The sequence below is a fragment of the Buceros rhinoceros genome, unplaced genomic scaffold, assembly GCF_000710305.1.
Source record: "Buceros rhinoceros silvestris isolate BGI_N320 unplaced genomic scaffold, ASM71030v1 scaffold1224, whole genome shotgun sequence".
Classification (NCBI taxonomy): Eukaryota; Metazoa; Chordata; class Aves; order Bucerotiformes; family Bucerotidae; genus Buceros; species Buceros rhinoceros.
In genome coordinates this window covers 10,276-27,257 of record NW_010407488.1, presented here as the reverse complement: position 1 = coordinate 27,257, position 16,982 = coordinate 10,276, and the positions used below count along the sequence as shown (strand labels likewise).

The following is a 16,982-nucleotide window of genomic DNA, read 5'->3' as shown; positions in this document are numbered from 1 at the left end:
CAGCTCACGGCAGGAACAGCTCACAGTCTGTAGTTCCCAGGCCACCCGGGGGATGCAGGCCTTTAGGCCTCGGCTGGTCGGGCCTAGCAGGCCTGGAGTCGGCAGCAGAGCAGGTTCGTGGGAGCTCCCCTCTCTTCGTGACGGCCGGAAGTCCGAGAGAGAGAGCTTCCTCCCAGCTGCTGGGTTTATAACCTTAACACGTAACACGGCACCTGACTCAACCAATTAAATGCAGAATTATTGTATTTGCATGGAATAATTCCCATTCATTCATTAACCAAAACAAGGAAGTTTCAGCTCAAACCAGGAAGTTTAGCCCAAACCGGGACAACTATCAATATTACATTTCACTGCCCCAGAAAACTTACCATCACTGGCAACTTTGGAAGCAATTAGCATGGATGGCTCAGATGGAAAAGACTCCAGCAAAGAAACATGCAGAAGTGCCTGGCTACCCCAGAGGTTTCTACTTCAGCTGCTTCATATGAGACATTAGGATTTCATTTATCATAGTTTGCACGTACAGCAGAGAGGATAATGTTTGATGTTGAATGACAGAGGATGGGCTTTCAGAAGTGTTCTTTGATGTGTTTATCTTGGTAGTATGTTTGGTTGGTTTTGTTTAGCAACATAATTGGAGATGGGTTTACTTGCTTTTTTACTAGATTTTTCAGTCTGTCTTACTGTTTTCCCTATGTCCCATACTCCAGAAGTTGACCACCACCAGTATTTTTAGTGAGAGAGAAATCACAGCGTGCCCTCAGCTAGGATGGCATCTGTTACTTTACAGTGTTTGCAGGTAGCATTATAATTGCTAACAGCAAAGACAACTGCTGCTTTCAACAGCATTGAAATCAAGTGGGGCCTCACTGAAAATCGCTGTCTCCAGGATCATTGTTTTGGAAGGTGTTCTGCAGATCAAAGGCAATATATGAAAGAAATGCATGAAGCTGCAGAGTGTGTGGTGGAGCAGGATGGGGAAAGTCCCTGGGATGTTGGGATGACATGACATAGGCCGAACGGAATAGAGAAAACTCTGAGAGATTACTTGGAGAAAGAGAGAGAAGACAAAGCAGGGCTGGAAGGAAATGGGAGAGATGCACCTTTTCTTATTCACCATGTAAGTGTAAGAAATAATATGTGGGTATCTGCGTATAGGTTTCAGAGAAAGATTAGCAGGTATCAGAATGTTACCTTCAAAACAGCGGGGTGGGGAGCAGACAAGGAAATACAAACTCCCTTCAAAAAGGGATAAGTAACACAGGTCATGTTTTGCATCAGGCAGCTGTTTACAAACAACCCTTGTCTTGAACTGCTCTTCTGCAAGTGCATTAAGAGACTTGATTGCACAACTGGATGCAATAACAGATGCATTTAATGATGCTTTCAGCCATGCACTTCATGCATGCTTCTGATTCTTAATTCAGTTGAAATCCCAAGTAGGACTCTCAGCTGTTTCTTTTTTTTGTTTGTTTTGTTGTTTTGCTCTTACCCTCCTACTTCATCCCCGCTTTCCAATATTTTGGTATTTATCCTGCAGATAAAGCCTTAGGCTTAATCTGTGTCAACCCAAAGTCACACTTGTAAGTGCTGCCAGGCCCATACAGGAAACACATAATCAGCCCCATCAAGCAAGGTTTGCCTTAATGTCAAGCTGAGGGAAATAAGCTTTGAAGGGTGTGCTGAGATAAGGAGCACAGCACGCAGTGAAGTGTGGGCTGAAGCAGAACTGTCTTCATTATTGCAGAAAATGTAGATCCCTCATCACTTACAAGAAAGAGAGTGTCTTACTAATGCAAAGTGCTTAACACAAAAAGCTATGTTTTCCTGCAGCAGAGTAATTTGGTGCATATATGTGGTGAAAGAAGGGGTCACTAATTGTTTAATTTGCACCTTTTGTTTCTATGGGGCAATTGCAGCTGTGACCAAAAGCAATAGCCTTGTCACTTAGTATTTTAAAACCTTCAAAGTAGGTCACAGAGGAGTAGGAACGGTTCAGCTCACTGAACTGTCAGCTCCACGCTCTCTTCATGGTAATGCTGGTAGATCAAATCACCTGGTAGGGTGGTACCCTTGAGACAGGCAGGAGGGTGGTCCACTTGATGACCTCTTAAAGTAATGCAGAGGGATGTGCAGAAGGATGAGGGCAAGAGGAAATTGCTTATCCTTGTACTTCTACACCTGTACTTCTTGGCTTTGTGAGAATGCTAACCTGTAAGTCCCTATTATTTAAAGAAAAGAAAAATAAAAGAGGAGGAGAAAAAGACTTTTATGCAGCTTAACCTGAGTTCCAGAATGAACCTCCAGGCTCTGCAGAAATAGATATCTCCTTTTGGTAGGCTGGTAATTAATTACTCGATAGATTCAAACAATGGCAATTTAGCTGAGACCCTGAGGAGGCTGTGTTCAATGGCTGCCTAAAGAAGCTTTGTAAATTAAGTCAGTGTTGTGTGCTACTTAGAGCCTCTGCATAGTTTAGCTTCATATTTTACGCTTAAATGATTTTTCTGCCTTGTTTCTGAACCATGGGACTAGGGTAGCAAAGGAAAGTATTTGTGCCTGCATAAGGCTTCTTTTTTACTAAAAGAAAAATATTTCTATATACTGGTAACTGTTGGATTCTCTTTAACTCATTCCAAAACTGAGAGATTCACTGCAAACTGTTTGACAGTTTAAGGGAGTCAGTGTTTTCTTATGAAACAGTTTTCCTGTAATATTTCCATCTGTGTCTAATAAGAGCCATCTGAAAAGCAGTCTGCTACCTGAGTCGATAGGCTCAAGTAATTCTCCAGGTGTGACAGTCTCCACCTATTCCTCTCCCCTTGACCTCCACTTGTTTCTGAAATTCAAGATAAGGAGGGGTGAAGTGAGGAGCTGCAGGAAGCAGTACCCTTGCAGTGCCCCTGGGAAGAGTGCGCTCGTTCAGTCTGAACTGTAAGACTTAGTTACAAATTGGATTATAGGACTTAATCTTTGATTCTGTGGTGTAACACCAGGCTGCTGAAAGCCTGTTGGGGATTGGCAGTGGTGTGCAAGGACTCTGAAAGTACAGCCAGTTCCTGTCCTTTAGATCCAAATGCTGGCAGAACCAGTGAAGTCCTGATGATGTGCCAGGGAAGAGCCTTTGAGCCTTGGGCCCCCACTGCAGCACTGTGGTGGCAAGGGCCACTTTTTAAAAGGTATATGTACAACTACTTCTGACGGATTAAATAATTGGATACCTTAAAAAATACTTGGTGAGGGTGTTTTGTTTGTTTGTCGGGGTTTTTTTAAGGAGCTAACACTGACAGTTTTCTGATTTCCTATGTGAACAAGCCCATGGAAGAGCAGTATGGAGGAACAACTAACACTGTAAATAGTGCTACTGGAATAACATACCTGTACTACATGTTCTAGCTTTTAAGATCTTTGTTATGCTACCTGACTCAGTAATTCAACGTTACCAGGAATCTCCTGAAAGGTACTTGGGAGTATACAGGGACTGTGTTGGCTAAGGATGAACACTACCTAGGGAGAGTGCTACGTTCGAAAGCTCCATCAGTCTGTAGGCTATGTCTATATTTACATTACAGACTGCAGTGAAGCATAAAGCACACAAGAGATTGCTTTAAAATGACATTCTATAGATACCTGAAGTTGAGCTGAACTCACTCGGCTTGTTTTGCACTTCAAAGACAAAAAGTAACCTTCCTCCCACAGAACTGTTCTAAATACAAACCAGTTACTTTGTCTTAAATGGCTTTGCTTATCCTTTGTTTCACGTGAGGATTCCTGTCTCACTGGTCTTTTTTGCATTGGTCTTTTCTCTCTCTGCATGGCAGATAATGGCATTCTCTTTGTTTCCTCTAGGTGGTTGGATGAATCTATCATTCAAGACATCACACCCAAGCTGCTTGGGCCCTGGCCCAACACTTACACCTACACCAAAGCCTTGTCAGAATACCTGATTCAGCAAGAGAAAGGAAACTTGAACATTGCTATCATCAGGCCATCCATCGTGGGAGCTAGCTGGCATGAGCCTTTCCCAGTAAGTACGGATACATAGCAATTCCCTACCAAAAGCCCTTTGATACAGCTGTAGGTGCAGTACTGTAAGAATCACTCCCTACTGGTAGCAGCGTATGCTTGAGAAACAGGTACTCCAGTTTACAGGAAAGCATTTGGAAGAGGTGGAAGACCTGTGCTGAAGTAGAACAGCAAACCTTCTTCAGCATCCTCAGGAAAGACTCTGTCTCCAAGTGAAAAGAATACATTTAAGCAATAATAACAAAAGCTGGGATAATAATGGTACAAAAGACTGGACTTGCAGCTGACAGTCTTACGCACAGAGGATTGCGCTCAGACAGGCACACAGTGGACCTTCTGTGGTAGCCGGGGAAATGCAGGATCTGAGGGTTGGTCATAGTCCTGAAGCATTCTGGTTGGAGTCTTTCCATGGTCTAGTCAGCCTGTTAGTGAGTTCCTCATGAGCACCCTAGTCCTCACATGGTCCTTGAAAGCATTTGATAATGTCACATGCAGTTACCTAGTATCTCTGTCTTCTGTTGGTAGTCATTCAAGTCACTGGGTTCACACTTACGTGGGCCCGTTGCAGGAACAAATGTCAGCCACAGTAATTAAGTGCAGCTATACTTTTGGTTTGAAATAATTCACTGAGCTAAATATACTGGTAGGAATAATGTGCCTTAACATTGCAGCCAAATTTGGAAAGACAACATAAAGTCACCTTTGGCTTTCGCACAGCTCAAAGTGTGCCAGAGATGGCTGATATGTAGCTGAGGCTCTGGGCCAAGTTCCCCACCTTGGAAAGACAGAATGAACTCTGTTAGGTGTCATAACCTGTTTCAGGTAAGACAGCTTATCACTTCTCTCAACTCCAACTCCCACAACTCGCAGTTTCCCTGACCTGTAGTAGGATGGGATTCAAGAGTGGAGTGTTGGGGTTTTTTGTCCTTCTTGCCTTAGAAATTAGCTGGAGTAACCAAACCAATTTCAGTGACATCTGCGTATGTCAGAGGGTATTTAACACGCTGACTGTTTTCAGCATGTGTGACAATACCAAGGCACTGTAGTGTTTAAAGCCAGAATTTATTCCTGTAGCCAAGTTTCTAAAAATAAAATTAGATTCTGTTGTTGATGAGTAAATTATAGACAGAAGGAGGTATCATAAAATACATCCCCTATTTAAAATCCATTAGGTACTTCATACTGGTTAGCTTCCTGGCAGCTGTCCCAGATAGGCTGTCATCCATCTTAACTGGTGTCTCGTTGCTTCTTTGTCTACACCACAGCGTTATAACCCTTTCATCATTTCGAAGCCTGTGTAAGCAACGTGTCATTGGAAGAAATAGTAATCATTCTTCTTTTTTTGCAGGGTTGGATTGACAACTTCAACGGGACAAGTGGAGTATTTATTGCGGTATGTCTAGTTACTATTTAAGCTTCCCTTAAAGTGGAGTTTGAATTACTAAAGTAGCAACTCTAAAGTTACTCTGCAGTCCCACCTAGAAATACTGTGCAAAAAAAGGTTCGTAGCAATTTTCTGAATCTGGTAGAAAGATATGATACTATTGTCATTCATCGATATGTCTGTAGGACCCAGAAGACTGTTTGTTTATGCTGTGCTCAAAAAATGACGTCGAAAGAGTATTCATGTTCCCGGTTCACTAAATGTGAATTGCAGTTTCTGAAAACTCTAAAAAAACCTGAAGTTTTGGACAAATTTGGCCAAATTTGTCAAAGAAGGGGCACAAGATGCATCTTTGAAATTAGGGTAATTCAGAGATATGAAAGCTTGAATCTTATAACAGAATTTAATTTTCCAGACTAGATTACCATATCATCAATACAAGGCAGCATTATTTAGCCTTTCATTTATCTTTATATGTATTTTTGCTAAGCCCACTGCTATAGTTTGTGACCACTCCACAATAACAAAGATTCTGGGTCTCACTTGCCATTGCTTCATACAGGATTTCTCCATGTGTAGCGTTCACCTAAATGATGTGCATAACTATCACTTCAGACTCTGCCAGTAACACGGATAATTCACTATGTTCTTGCTTACTGCTGTAAATAAATGTAATGCAAAATGGAGAGGAACAAATCTGTAAGATAAATAACGAGTAACTTGACAAAATCTTCCCTGTAATATGAAAACAATCATTACAAATTAACATATGAAAACAGTAAAGTTGCATACCTTTTCTCCTGGCTTATGTTTTTGTTTTGCTGAACTAAAGTCACTGCCTTAGGTTCATTTGTCAATGTCTTGCTATGCTGTCTTGCTATGGCCAGGTATTTTTCTTCACGTATGATTTGTTCAACTTGATTACTTTCTAAAAATTATATTGTAATCAGCCTGATGCAGCGTATAAAAGGATTAGGAGTCTACCATCACAGGAGAGCAGAATAAAATCCAAATATCATTTTGTAAAAGCTCATTTATACCTGAAGTAGAGCATAAATAGAAACTGTTACAGTTACTTCTGGAATCCACAGGACCAGTGAAATTCATGGGTATATCCCAGCTAATGCTTTTATCTGAAACCTCAGCTACACATATCAGAGACATTCAAAAGCCTCCAAATGCATCTTTTGTGTTCATAAAGCTTCTCTTCATGTCACAGTTTCTTTGAAGTAATTGTCTATCAGCCTTTTACTCATCAACAATGAGTAAAAAACCTGCCCCTAAAGCTCGTGCTGCCTCTCTGCTCTACTCCCACCATCTTGTGCTTTTTTCTGTGTTCTTTTATGATGTCTTCTCATCATCATCAGGGCAAAGAAAGGCTCTGTAGTTTCCTCAAGCTTTGGAGATCCGCTCCTTACACTTTCATGTGAGGGGTTCTAATGATATCTGCGTTGTAATGATACGTGTGAGTTTTGACTTCTTTTTTATGATGACTTGTGAGCATTACAGATGTCTGTCACAAAAATTTGTCCTAAATTGGTTTGCAAGAAAGACGTTATACAAACAAGTTCCATTACATTGCTCTTTATGCCTCACAAGTGAACTACCTAAGTAACCAATTACAGCAGCTAGCTGTCATACCTGTATCATATGCCAGTACGCTATGAAACACAGGTCAAATTCATATACTTTCAGCCATATAAAAACATGCCAATCAAATCTTTTGTCATTTAGAAAGCATTTCCCCCCCCTTCTTTTATTTTCTTTTAAGCTGCCAACAAGTAAAAACCACCTAATCGTTAAGTATTAGGAAATTTTGCTCATATAGCAGTCTTTTTTAAATTGTGTCTGCTTTGGGAACGTACACTAGAAAAGTTTTGACTTGTACTGAAATAATTTGGAAATAGAAGTGGTATTTTTTGATTCAGGGTTGCAGTTCTGAGGTTCTTCAATTTAGGAAACAGAGACAAATACATTTCTGTCATCTGCCCTGAGCTCTTAGGTGATGAAATAAGACAACCTGATATGTAACTATATTGAGACTTAACCAAGAAAAAGAGCAATGACTATAGGGGTAGGGTGTAGAGACCAGGCTGTTATCCATGTCCAAGGGCTCTTTGGTCCCACAGGCAGCAGTGCTGGCTGGCATCAGTCAGAAGCAGTTGCTCCATGATGTGGAGAATTGAGAGGGGATTGCCAGTGCTGACAGACAATATTTGTCTTGTACCATCTCCAGTTGCTACTGAACTTAGTTGGACTGGTACTAGTTTTCTGGTAGTGAAAGGTATTCATTATTAGGGAGCCTAAGAGACTTTCAGTCTTCTGAGGGGGGGAAAAAAGTAAATATATGTTTTGAATTAATGTGCTTGGATGTGGTGAATTGGTAAATCTGAAATTGGTTTGGTAGTTTGCAAGTTTACCCTTGACCAAGTGAGTGACGCCTTAGCTTGATTACCTGGAATTTGTGTGATTACAACCAGCTGTCTCAGCCAATTGTATTTCAAAGTGTATTTATTAATCAAGTAGCATTACTACCCTTAATTAGGGATGGAAAAAGCAAAAAGGAAGTGTCTTGGTGTTTGTGTATTTTTTTTAAAGTCCTGTCTGTACTAAAATATTCTTTCACCACTTCTAACCCAAGACCATCCTATATGGAGAGCAAGCACGGATTTAGATTTGGCTCAGATGATCTTTGGGCTTATCTGGGTAGAATCTGAACTTCAAACCTTACAAACTTGTTTGGTTTTTTGTTCCCCTCAGCCATCACTACAGTTGAGTCTGATTTAATTCCACAAATAGATGTCTTTTAAACATTCATGAAATATGGGAGTTGAAGTTGTTCTTGATAGTCTAATTATGTTTCTTTTGCCTACAGTTGCTACAGCTGCTGTGGGGAAAAGATTTGTTGATTGAAAAACAAAATGAAATTAATTACATTTCCGCTGGACTGTAATTGAGGCATTTTGTCTCTCTGCTCCGAATTAAGGCAGTTGAGCTGGAGGGCAGAACCATGGTTTAATTCATGTTGTGGACAGTGACTGACCCCAAAGCGCTTCAGCTGGGAGGCTGTCCAGAAACATCAGACTCAGACCAGGAAGTTATTTCAGAGGCTTCAGCTATAGTAGTTTCTATTTTACTAAAGAGAAAAAAGTCAGCAACTATAAATAGGAATCAAGCCTTACCTGATAAAGAAATACCAAACGATTTCCAATGTAAAAAATAACTTAAAATACTTAAACCTGAAGTCTTTATTAAATGCACAATATGTGAAATGTCTAATTCATCCACGTGTATATGACCCTCACATGCTGCTCTGAACAGCAGCATCCTTGCAGCTCATGTATCGAACTGTAGTGTACTTGTAAAGATGTGATAGGTGATCGCACAGTGGTCTCTAGTGGGCATGTGTTCACAGCAGTGGAAAATTCATAGCTGAGCTTTATTTGCTGCTTTTATCCCTTAAAAAAATCAGTAGTAAGAACACCAACAAAAAAATCATAGTGGTTGCAAGTGAAGGTTTTAATGTCTAAGCATAACTGTGGATCAGCTTAGGGCAGCAGAGGTTAACTGCGTGCCATGGGTTTGAGGAGGATGGAGTCATGTGGGGAAGCTTACATGGTTGCCTGTGTCTGAGTCTCTCTGTGATCTCTATGCCAGCTGCACCAAGGATAAGATGCAACTGCTCAGGAGTCTTCGCTCATGAAAATTAAAAGAGTCATGAAGTGGCATTCCATTACTTTCAAGCTGTGAAATGTAACAAAAACATCTGATTATAGAAGGGGAAGGGAGGGCCGGGGGAGAGACAGAGCAAAAAAAAATTGGACATAAGCACTTCCCAGATAGGGGATGTGGTATCCCTTGAAATCCACCAATGGCTAGGAGACAATATCATGGGCTTTACAAGTTGATACCAAATGCTTTAAATTAAAAGCATTAAATTTAAAGCATTTTAAATACTTTTTAATTCTCCCTCAACTTCAGACAAGGGTTTTTGTACAACTATGAACTTCCTGTCTAGCTGCTGTAGTAAATCTTCATCTTTCACAGTTGGAGAGCTATTGCATCATGAAATGGGAGTCTCAGGTTGGAAGAAAATGAAAAAATATGCTATAACAACTCCTTTGCCCTAACTTCTAAATATTCATGGATCTGTAGAGCATATTTCTTTGTCATCCCACTCGGTCCTTCCCCCTGGTTTTGCACAGATCTAAATTAAAGGAGCTTTTTTCCTTCCTTGCTTTACTAGCACTTTTATCATCCCAGCTTTTTCACTGGGTCCTCAGCTTATACATCAAACTCAAATTCATTGCATTTTGTTTCCCACACGTCACATAACTTGATTGCAACCTCAACTCTGCCACTGGGAGTTTCTTTTTTTTATTTGCTCTGTTCAGGCCTCATACCTGACATATTAGGAGAAGTTTCTTCTCCCCATTTCACCTCCACATTTCTATATTGTTGAATTGTCCTCTCCCATGAACGCCATGTCTCTCCCGTGGAAACTCCAAAGATGAACTGGCGATCAGGGAAATGCCTTGATAAGCATTCAGGTTAAACATATGTATTTTGGGGAGCCTGATCCCCCCAAAAAAGCAATTCCAACAAAAACAGAATGAAAATCTTTTATTCTTGCCTACCTCTTCTCCTTTTTTGTCAGTATTTTGTATTTTCACTCGTTTCCTGAGTTTCGCTGAGTGGCGAGCTCTTCAAGGGAGGGACCATGTCTTGACTGTATCTTTGCGCTTAACAGACACAGCTTTGGAAAAGAGGAGGGTGTGAATACATCCAAAGACAAGGGAGTAAATTTTTCAAAAAGCCTATTGGTGTGATTTTCAAAGTGACTACTGTCTTTGAGGGATGCTCAGACCTCTGTCTGCCTGTATCATTTAACAGAATGTAACTTCAGGTATCACTGGGAATTTTACTTCAGTAAATTCAAATATATTTCTTTCCTAAGGTATTTCTTTCATATTGCATTAACTAAGCTTTTCTGGTTATACACAGCACAGACTCCATTATGTTTTAGACTTCCTCCGAAAACGCAGAACAGTGGGATCCATGTGAATTCCATGTTTGTTTTCACAGAAACCAAATAATCTTCTAGAGTAGGTGCCAGGCTTGAAAAGTGCTAACACGGTGGTCTGCCCTCAATCCAAGCCGATAAAATCTTACTGTGGTATTACATCAGTGACTGTTTTCTTTTGTCCCACAGGCGGGCAAAGGGATTCTGCGGACTGCCATCGCCAATAATGAAGCAGTGGCAGATATTATTCCAGTAGACGTTGCCATCAACCTCACCCTCGCAGCCGGGTGGTACACTGCTGTGCACAGGTGGGAAGGCACCCCTGTTTCGCCAGACTGGGGGGCATTTACTGCCTGCACCAGAACTTCAAAAGGAGCCAGGAGCTAACTGAAAATCTGCACAAGAGCCTTGTTGAATCATTTTCTAGTCCCTATTTTCTTCCCTGGGATAGCAAGGACTAAGATTGTAGCAGAAACAATAAAGGCAGGCTTTAGCATTAGGAAATCTCTAAAGATGCAGGTGAGATCTGTTTCTCAGTACAATGTAAGCTCTGCTGACAAGTCTTCTCTCAGCAGTCACTTTTCTGAAGGCCAAGAGCTTTACTACAGCTTCGCAGCAGCCGTTTTTGGGCTTCCTTTCTCGGGCAGCTGCATTTTAATTCGCTTTTCAAATGGCTTCTACAATTTTCTTGGTTAAAATGCTCCGCTTGTTTTCCTTGGAAAACACTGCACCATATAAATATATTATGGGTTTCTATGACAGGGAGATGATCTAAAAAAAATCCTGTTCTTTGCGTTGTTGAAAAGGGTATGTATAAGTGACATTAAGGATTTTAAATCTTTTCCTGTGAACCTCTGGTTCTAACCTTTAATCATTCAGTAGGAAGTGCTACAGAGTAAACCACATGAATTATTCTAGAGGTTTATGCAACTCTAAGAAATCAATATTAGGCAAATAAATTCAGAAATATTTTACTTTGAAAGACAGAGTAAGCCCTCTGAGCTGAGGGTCAAGAAGAGCTGTATACAGTAACCTAAATACGGGGATCCTAAAAGGATCTTAAAAGGCAGCTCATCAGCTTTTCAGATTTATTTTTCTCATAGTTTCATCCCTCTCCCTTGGCAACAGGCAAAGCAGCATGGTCTGGGAAAAATAAATACAGCTTCCCTTTACACACATCCACTCCTGAGAGCCTCCAGATGAAGAAGGCAACAGCCTGTCCATAAAGCTGGAAAAAGAGACAAACACATGCTGATGAGCAGTATATCAGCAAACAGATAGATTTCCTGGCTCTGGCCATGATGGGAGAAGTGCCATTTAAAAAAAAATTTCATCAGCAAAAGATACATGCTTTTAATCTTGTTCCTACACAAAAGATTATTAGGCTAAAGGAGCAATTGCAGAACATAATTTAAAGCTTTGTCTAGTTGGGTACAACCCCAAGGTTATCAACCTGTACATAAAAATCAAGAGCCTGAGCCTGTTATAAATTTAATTTCTCTAAGAGAGTTTCAGTTTCAGGTGCTGTCTTGAAGAATAGCATGTGTGGTTTAAATTTTTTTTCAGATCATCTAATTAGAAAGTCAGCATCCTTCAGGGCAGGTGACATTACTGAGGGGAAATTAGATTCTAAAATTTAGCAGAGAATTGCAATCTTCACTACGTAGTGTAGAAGCTCTACAAAGCTCTACGCTCTACCAATGTCACTAACTCAGCTGGAGGGTGAAGAATGGAAAAAAATCAACAGGGAGAGACTCTTCATTGGAAGCTGGGAAATTGGAGAAATCCTCTTTATTGGTATTTAATTGCCCTGGAGTAAGAGGAAGTCTCTGGCTTTCACTTCAGTGCACTTTCCATCAAGCTGTGTGCGTGACTCAGCACTAGGTGAGTTTTCTGTGTGGGCACATATTGCAGATGTAGTCCTTACTGAGTTGCCATATTGAGTTTCCCACATTAAGCACTACTGTCCTTTTTTATGGGAAAGATTCTATCAGATTTCTGCTCAGCAATTCAAAGTTACAGGAGATGGATTCAGAGCTAGACACATGTCCACTAGTTCTAAACATCCCTAGAAGTCAGCTAGGGATTAATAATAATGATAATATACAGTCAAATGCCATAATTTCAAAGCTTTTTTTTTTTAAAGCACCATTAAAACTGTGCATTATCCAATGACAGCTTTCAAGTATTATGGTGTGAGGTTTCCTGGCCCAGGTTTAGTGGTTGTGTCTCCTGGTCTCTTCAGTCACAGGAGTTTTTAAAATAGAGGTTCCTCATAGGCAGCCTCCTCCAGTGGAAAAAGGCTCTGAGCATCACAGGCACTCTGGAAGCACTCGGATGCTGTATCCTCAAGCCAAGCTGCTATCTGCTGTTCAAGGCCAGACCTCACTCCTTTTAGAGTTTTGGTAGATGGCTCCAGCTGCTAATGTGGAATAGAAAAAAGTGCTGTATTGATGGCATCACTTGGCAAGGCAGGCTTAGATTGACTAGTTCTTGCCTTGTATAGGAGGAAGAAATAAAACCAGTATGATCTGTGTTTAGTTCCACAACCAAACTTTATTTGGTATTAAAATGAAAATTTGTTGAAATGGATTGATTCATAAGCACCATCATAACAAATGGAGTTTAAAAGTAGCACAAATCATATCCATTAAGTAAATGATTGTAAAATACACAGTGTGTCCCTGAGGTTGGCTTGGGCCACTTGTTTACAGTATACTAAGAGAAACTGCTTAAAAAAAAAAATTAAGAACTTGTCTTGTCAGTATGCATGCTTTCCTTACTGTTTTTATAATTTTTCGTAAGTTATATCTGGCTGACTTTTCTTAAACACCATCTGTCTTTATTAACTTCATATGCTTTCTAGAATCTGACTGAATCTTATCAAAACTTCATACTTTATACTGTATTTTCACATTTATGAAAAATTCCTCTTCTGCTATTTTTATGAGTTGATGTTACAATTTCTTCAGCTGTCAGCTTTCATGCTCCATTAATAAAGCTTTGGATGCTTTTCTTTACAGCTTAAAATAATACTTCTTTCTCTTTTCCAGACCAAAAAACATGTTGGTGTTCAACTGTACAACAGGTGGAATCAACCCTTTTTTCTGGGGAGAAATGGGTAAGGTCTAGTTTAAACCTAGAACGTGTCAATCAATAGCATTCCTCGGCCAGGTTTTGAAAAGGTGGTTTCCTATATTTGGGTGGCATTCAGCATCTGCCATTCAAACTCCACATGGGAAGCCCAGTTGCAGTCGGAGAGGGTCCTGTGAGCAGAAGTTCCCAGTGTTGGGCATTCAGCTCAGGAAAGCATCTATTCAGTTGTTATTGTGGGCATAATCTCATAACAACCCAACAAAGTACGTAGTATGCGCTTTGCTGTACTGAGGTATTAAAGTGGTGGAAAAAAAGGAATAGAGAACCAGCCCCTTCATTCAGTGAGAAGATGCTCTGCGTATTTCTAACAGGACATCTTCCTTTTCTGAGTGAACCTTCTTTGTGCTTTGAAATCACTTGGAGAGCCTTGATAGGGAATGAAAACTAGCATATTAAGGAAGTAGAGTAGCCTTTCTTCCTCTTTCTGTGAAGAAAATTCTGGACAGAAATAATCGGTGTAGACTTGAAAAGGCAAACCTTGAAATGACAGGTGTGCTTCCAGAAAAGTTTGCCTTTTGATCGTGAATTTTGTCAGTGGAAGAATTACAATTATTTTTGTAGCTGACTTGTCTTCAAATGGGTGTGCTTCTGAGGTAGTGGTGAAAGAAAGGGAGACCAATCCTGTCTCCCTTACAGTGGAAAAATCGTGCTGAAGCCAAGCAGCAGAAATACAGTCAGTACATTTGTGGACGCTTTCTGTTATACATTAACTCATATCTATATATGAATATGCTTTAAATTCAGGGTGCTGTATTAGTAGTATCATTACTGTGGTGTTTCACCTCTCAGCCCTTGCTTTGCATTTGTCTCTGCATTATTTAATTGTCAAACTGTAAGTCAGTGGAGAATCAGACCACAACTGCGTTTTCAGAACAAGGCTTGTCCGAAAACCTTACTAATGTTCGACCATGAGATTTGATCAAGTGATCTAACAGGAAAGAGGTTTCAGCAATTGGCTGAGCAGTGAACATCTAAGAAGAGATTACACAAAGTTCTCTCATTTCTTTATGAGAGATCTAACATTATGGTTTGTCACAGTCAAGAGAAGATGTGAGGCTTCATAGATGGTTATTGGGAAATGTAGCCAGTCTTCAAAATGTGTAAAGTCAGATCTTCTGTGGCTTTTTCACAGGAGCAAATGCAAAGCTCTTCCCAGGCTGCTACTTCAGGCAACAGCCACCATAGCACTGCTACCTGAGGTTTGCCTTTCTTAACCCATTTTCAGTGTAATTTTACTGATGAAAACAGCAATGTGTTAATGCATTGATCTTAGTCTGCTACATCCTCCAGGACTCCCGTTCTTGGCAGGCCCCAGCCGCCCTGTGCCCAGGTCTGTGAACCTCAGGCGTAAAGGGTGGAGCCAGTTCCGCACATGCGGCACCTCACCTAAAAAATCCACCGCGCAGACCCGAAGGGTGCACTCATCGCTTGCAGTGAGTGGGGGAAAAGCCCTTCCCAGATCTTCGCTCGTGAAGCCAAGCCATGATGATGAGTCTGCTAATTAGCTCATAACTGTGGATTTAGCAATGAAACCATCTGAGTGCAGCAGAAGCTTGCATAAGCAGTTCAGCTGCGTCATGGGACTGAAGGCAACATTTTCTCCCTGGGTGACACTGTGGAGCTCTTTCTACCACATGTATCCACAGTTTTCCAGAGATCAGCAGGCTGAAGAGAGGTCTTAGGCATAAAATCATGAACAGGAATTAGGATGGAGTATCAAAGAACAAAATTTTGACCTTAAAGTTGTTGTATGGTTTAAGAATTGAGTTTGGGAAAGGTTTATTGCATTAAGATGTTACGACTGTGACCATCCAATCTGAATTTTCAGTTCAGACTTCTACCAGTTTCTTTTTGGTAAATATGCACAATTCTAAAATCTTACGGAATGCACTTCTAACAGGCCTTTCAGAGCCATGATCTCTCTTAAATAAGAGCTACCACTGAGTAGTCCAGCCCCGGCACAGAAGAGCTGAACTTCACCCGCTGGTTCCCTCCTTTGCAGTGGGGCAGCATCTTCTCTTTTTGAAAGCCTGTTTCCAACTGTTTGGCTCTGCCAGCCTTTCGGGTCGAAATAGTTGAGGCCAGTGTTTTTTCAGCTTTTTCAGAAGCTGTCTGATGCAAACATATAGGAAACACAGGATCAGCAGAGGGAAGGAGAGTCTGTTGAAGGAGTCTGGGGAGGCCAGACTGGCACTGGGTCTGTAACCAGTCATTGAATTGAGAGCGAGACTGGAAGATACTGGGAAACAAGGGCAGGGAATGAGAGTTACCTGACATGGGACTGAGCATTTTAGTGCAGATCAAACATGGGGTTTGCAGAGGGGAGGACCTGGGCTGCCTGATTAGGGAGACTTACACCAGTACCAGCAATAGGAGTGACAGGCGAACACAACAGAGTAGGGATTTTTCAGTGGGAGAGGAGGAAAGGAGAATGATCAGAGAAAACTGAGACTGGAGCAGGCTGAGGATGCCGTGGGTAGGGAAAAGAAATGACTGAGAGGGGGACATCTTGAGCACAAAGGTGATGAGATTGGAGGGGGGAGAGAGACATCTAGAAGAGAATTAAGAATTACTTGAAAAATATTTGTCTACTTAAGTGCTTATGCTTAAACACCCATTGCAAACCAGTTTATTCTACAGATCTCCGGATACAGACAAATGTCTAGTGTTAAAAGGAACCTTAAATTATTTATTTCTTTTCCAAATAATTTTTTCCTACTTTATCCCATTGTTATTTTCCCTGCTATTACAAAAATGTGGTCAGACAACTGAGTATTAATCTGAAAAAGTGGATTCTGCTTTGCTGCTGTGTAAGTCTTGCTAGTCTGACTCTGTGAAGTACATTTTGCAATTTCTTCTCAAAACTAAACCTTAAGTCAGGCTTTTAAATGATGTTCAGTGTGGAAAACCCAAATTTCAATTTATCCTTGAAAAGTCTACCTAGTCTACCTAGGTGAAACTGGTGTCTGATTCCCACTGCTAAATCTGCCTTTGAGTTGTAGAATTTCCTGCTGCATTTTTGTGCTGAGGTCAGAGGGGAAAGACCACCCACGTGCTATGTCGTTTCAGGAGCTCCAAGAGGTGGTACGTTTCTGGGTTGGGGTTTTTTACCTGCCTGATCCATGGGTCTGCTTCTTTCCAAACCAAACTGTTGGAGCATAAGAGACTTGCTATGCTTGTGAAGTTGAGCACTTCTCAGAAATTAGGAGACAGAGCAATTGTGCTGAGTCATTGCAAGCCAGGGTAAAGGAGATTTGTGAAGAAAACACCCATAGCATTAACTGTTCGGAATTACGCAATGCTGGAATTTTCCTGACTTCCTTGCAGTAAATCTTTCAAGTTGGTCTCACTGCCTTCTAATGTGCACTTTAGACCAAGGCCATTTTCATTCCT

General features: G+C 40.9%; 1 protein-coding gene across 1 annotated transcript in view; it reads left to right on the top strand.

Annotated features, from left to right (window-relative positions):
* LOC104491970 (fatty acyl-CoA reductase 1-like) overlaps window positions 1-16,982 on the top strand; it is a gene marked incomplete at its 3' end in the record, with an annotated part of 74,927 nt that overhangs the window by 48,648 nt on the left and 9,297 nt on the right. The window contains exons 4-7 of the mRNA XM_010134467.1: window positions 3,850-4,027; window positions 5,375-5,419; window positions 10,623-10,741; window positions 13,487-13,554. Coding sequence (XP_010132769.1) covers window positions 3,850-4,027; window positions 5,375-5,419; window positions 10,623-10,741; window positions 13,487-13,554 — 410 coding nt within the window. The remainder of the gene's footprint in view (window positions 1-3,849; window positions 4,028-5,374; window positions 5,420-10,622; window positions 10,742-13,486; window positions 13,555-16,982) is intronic.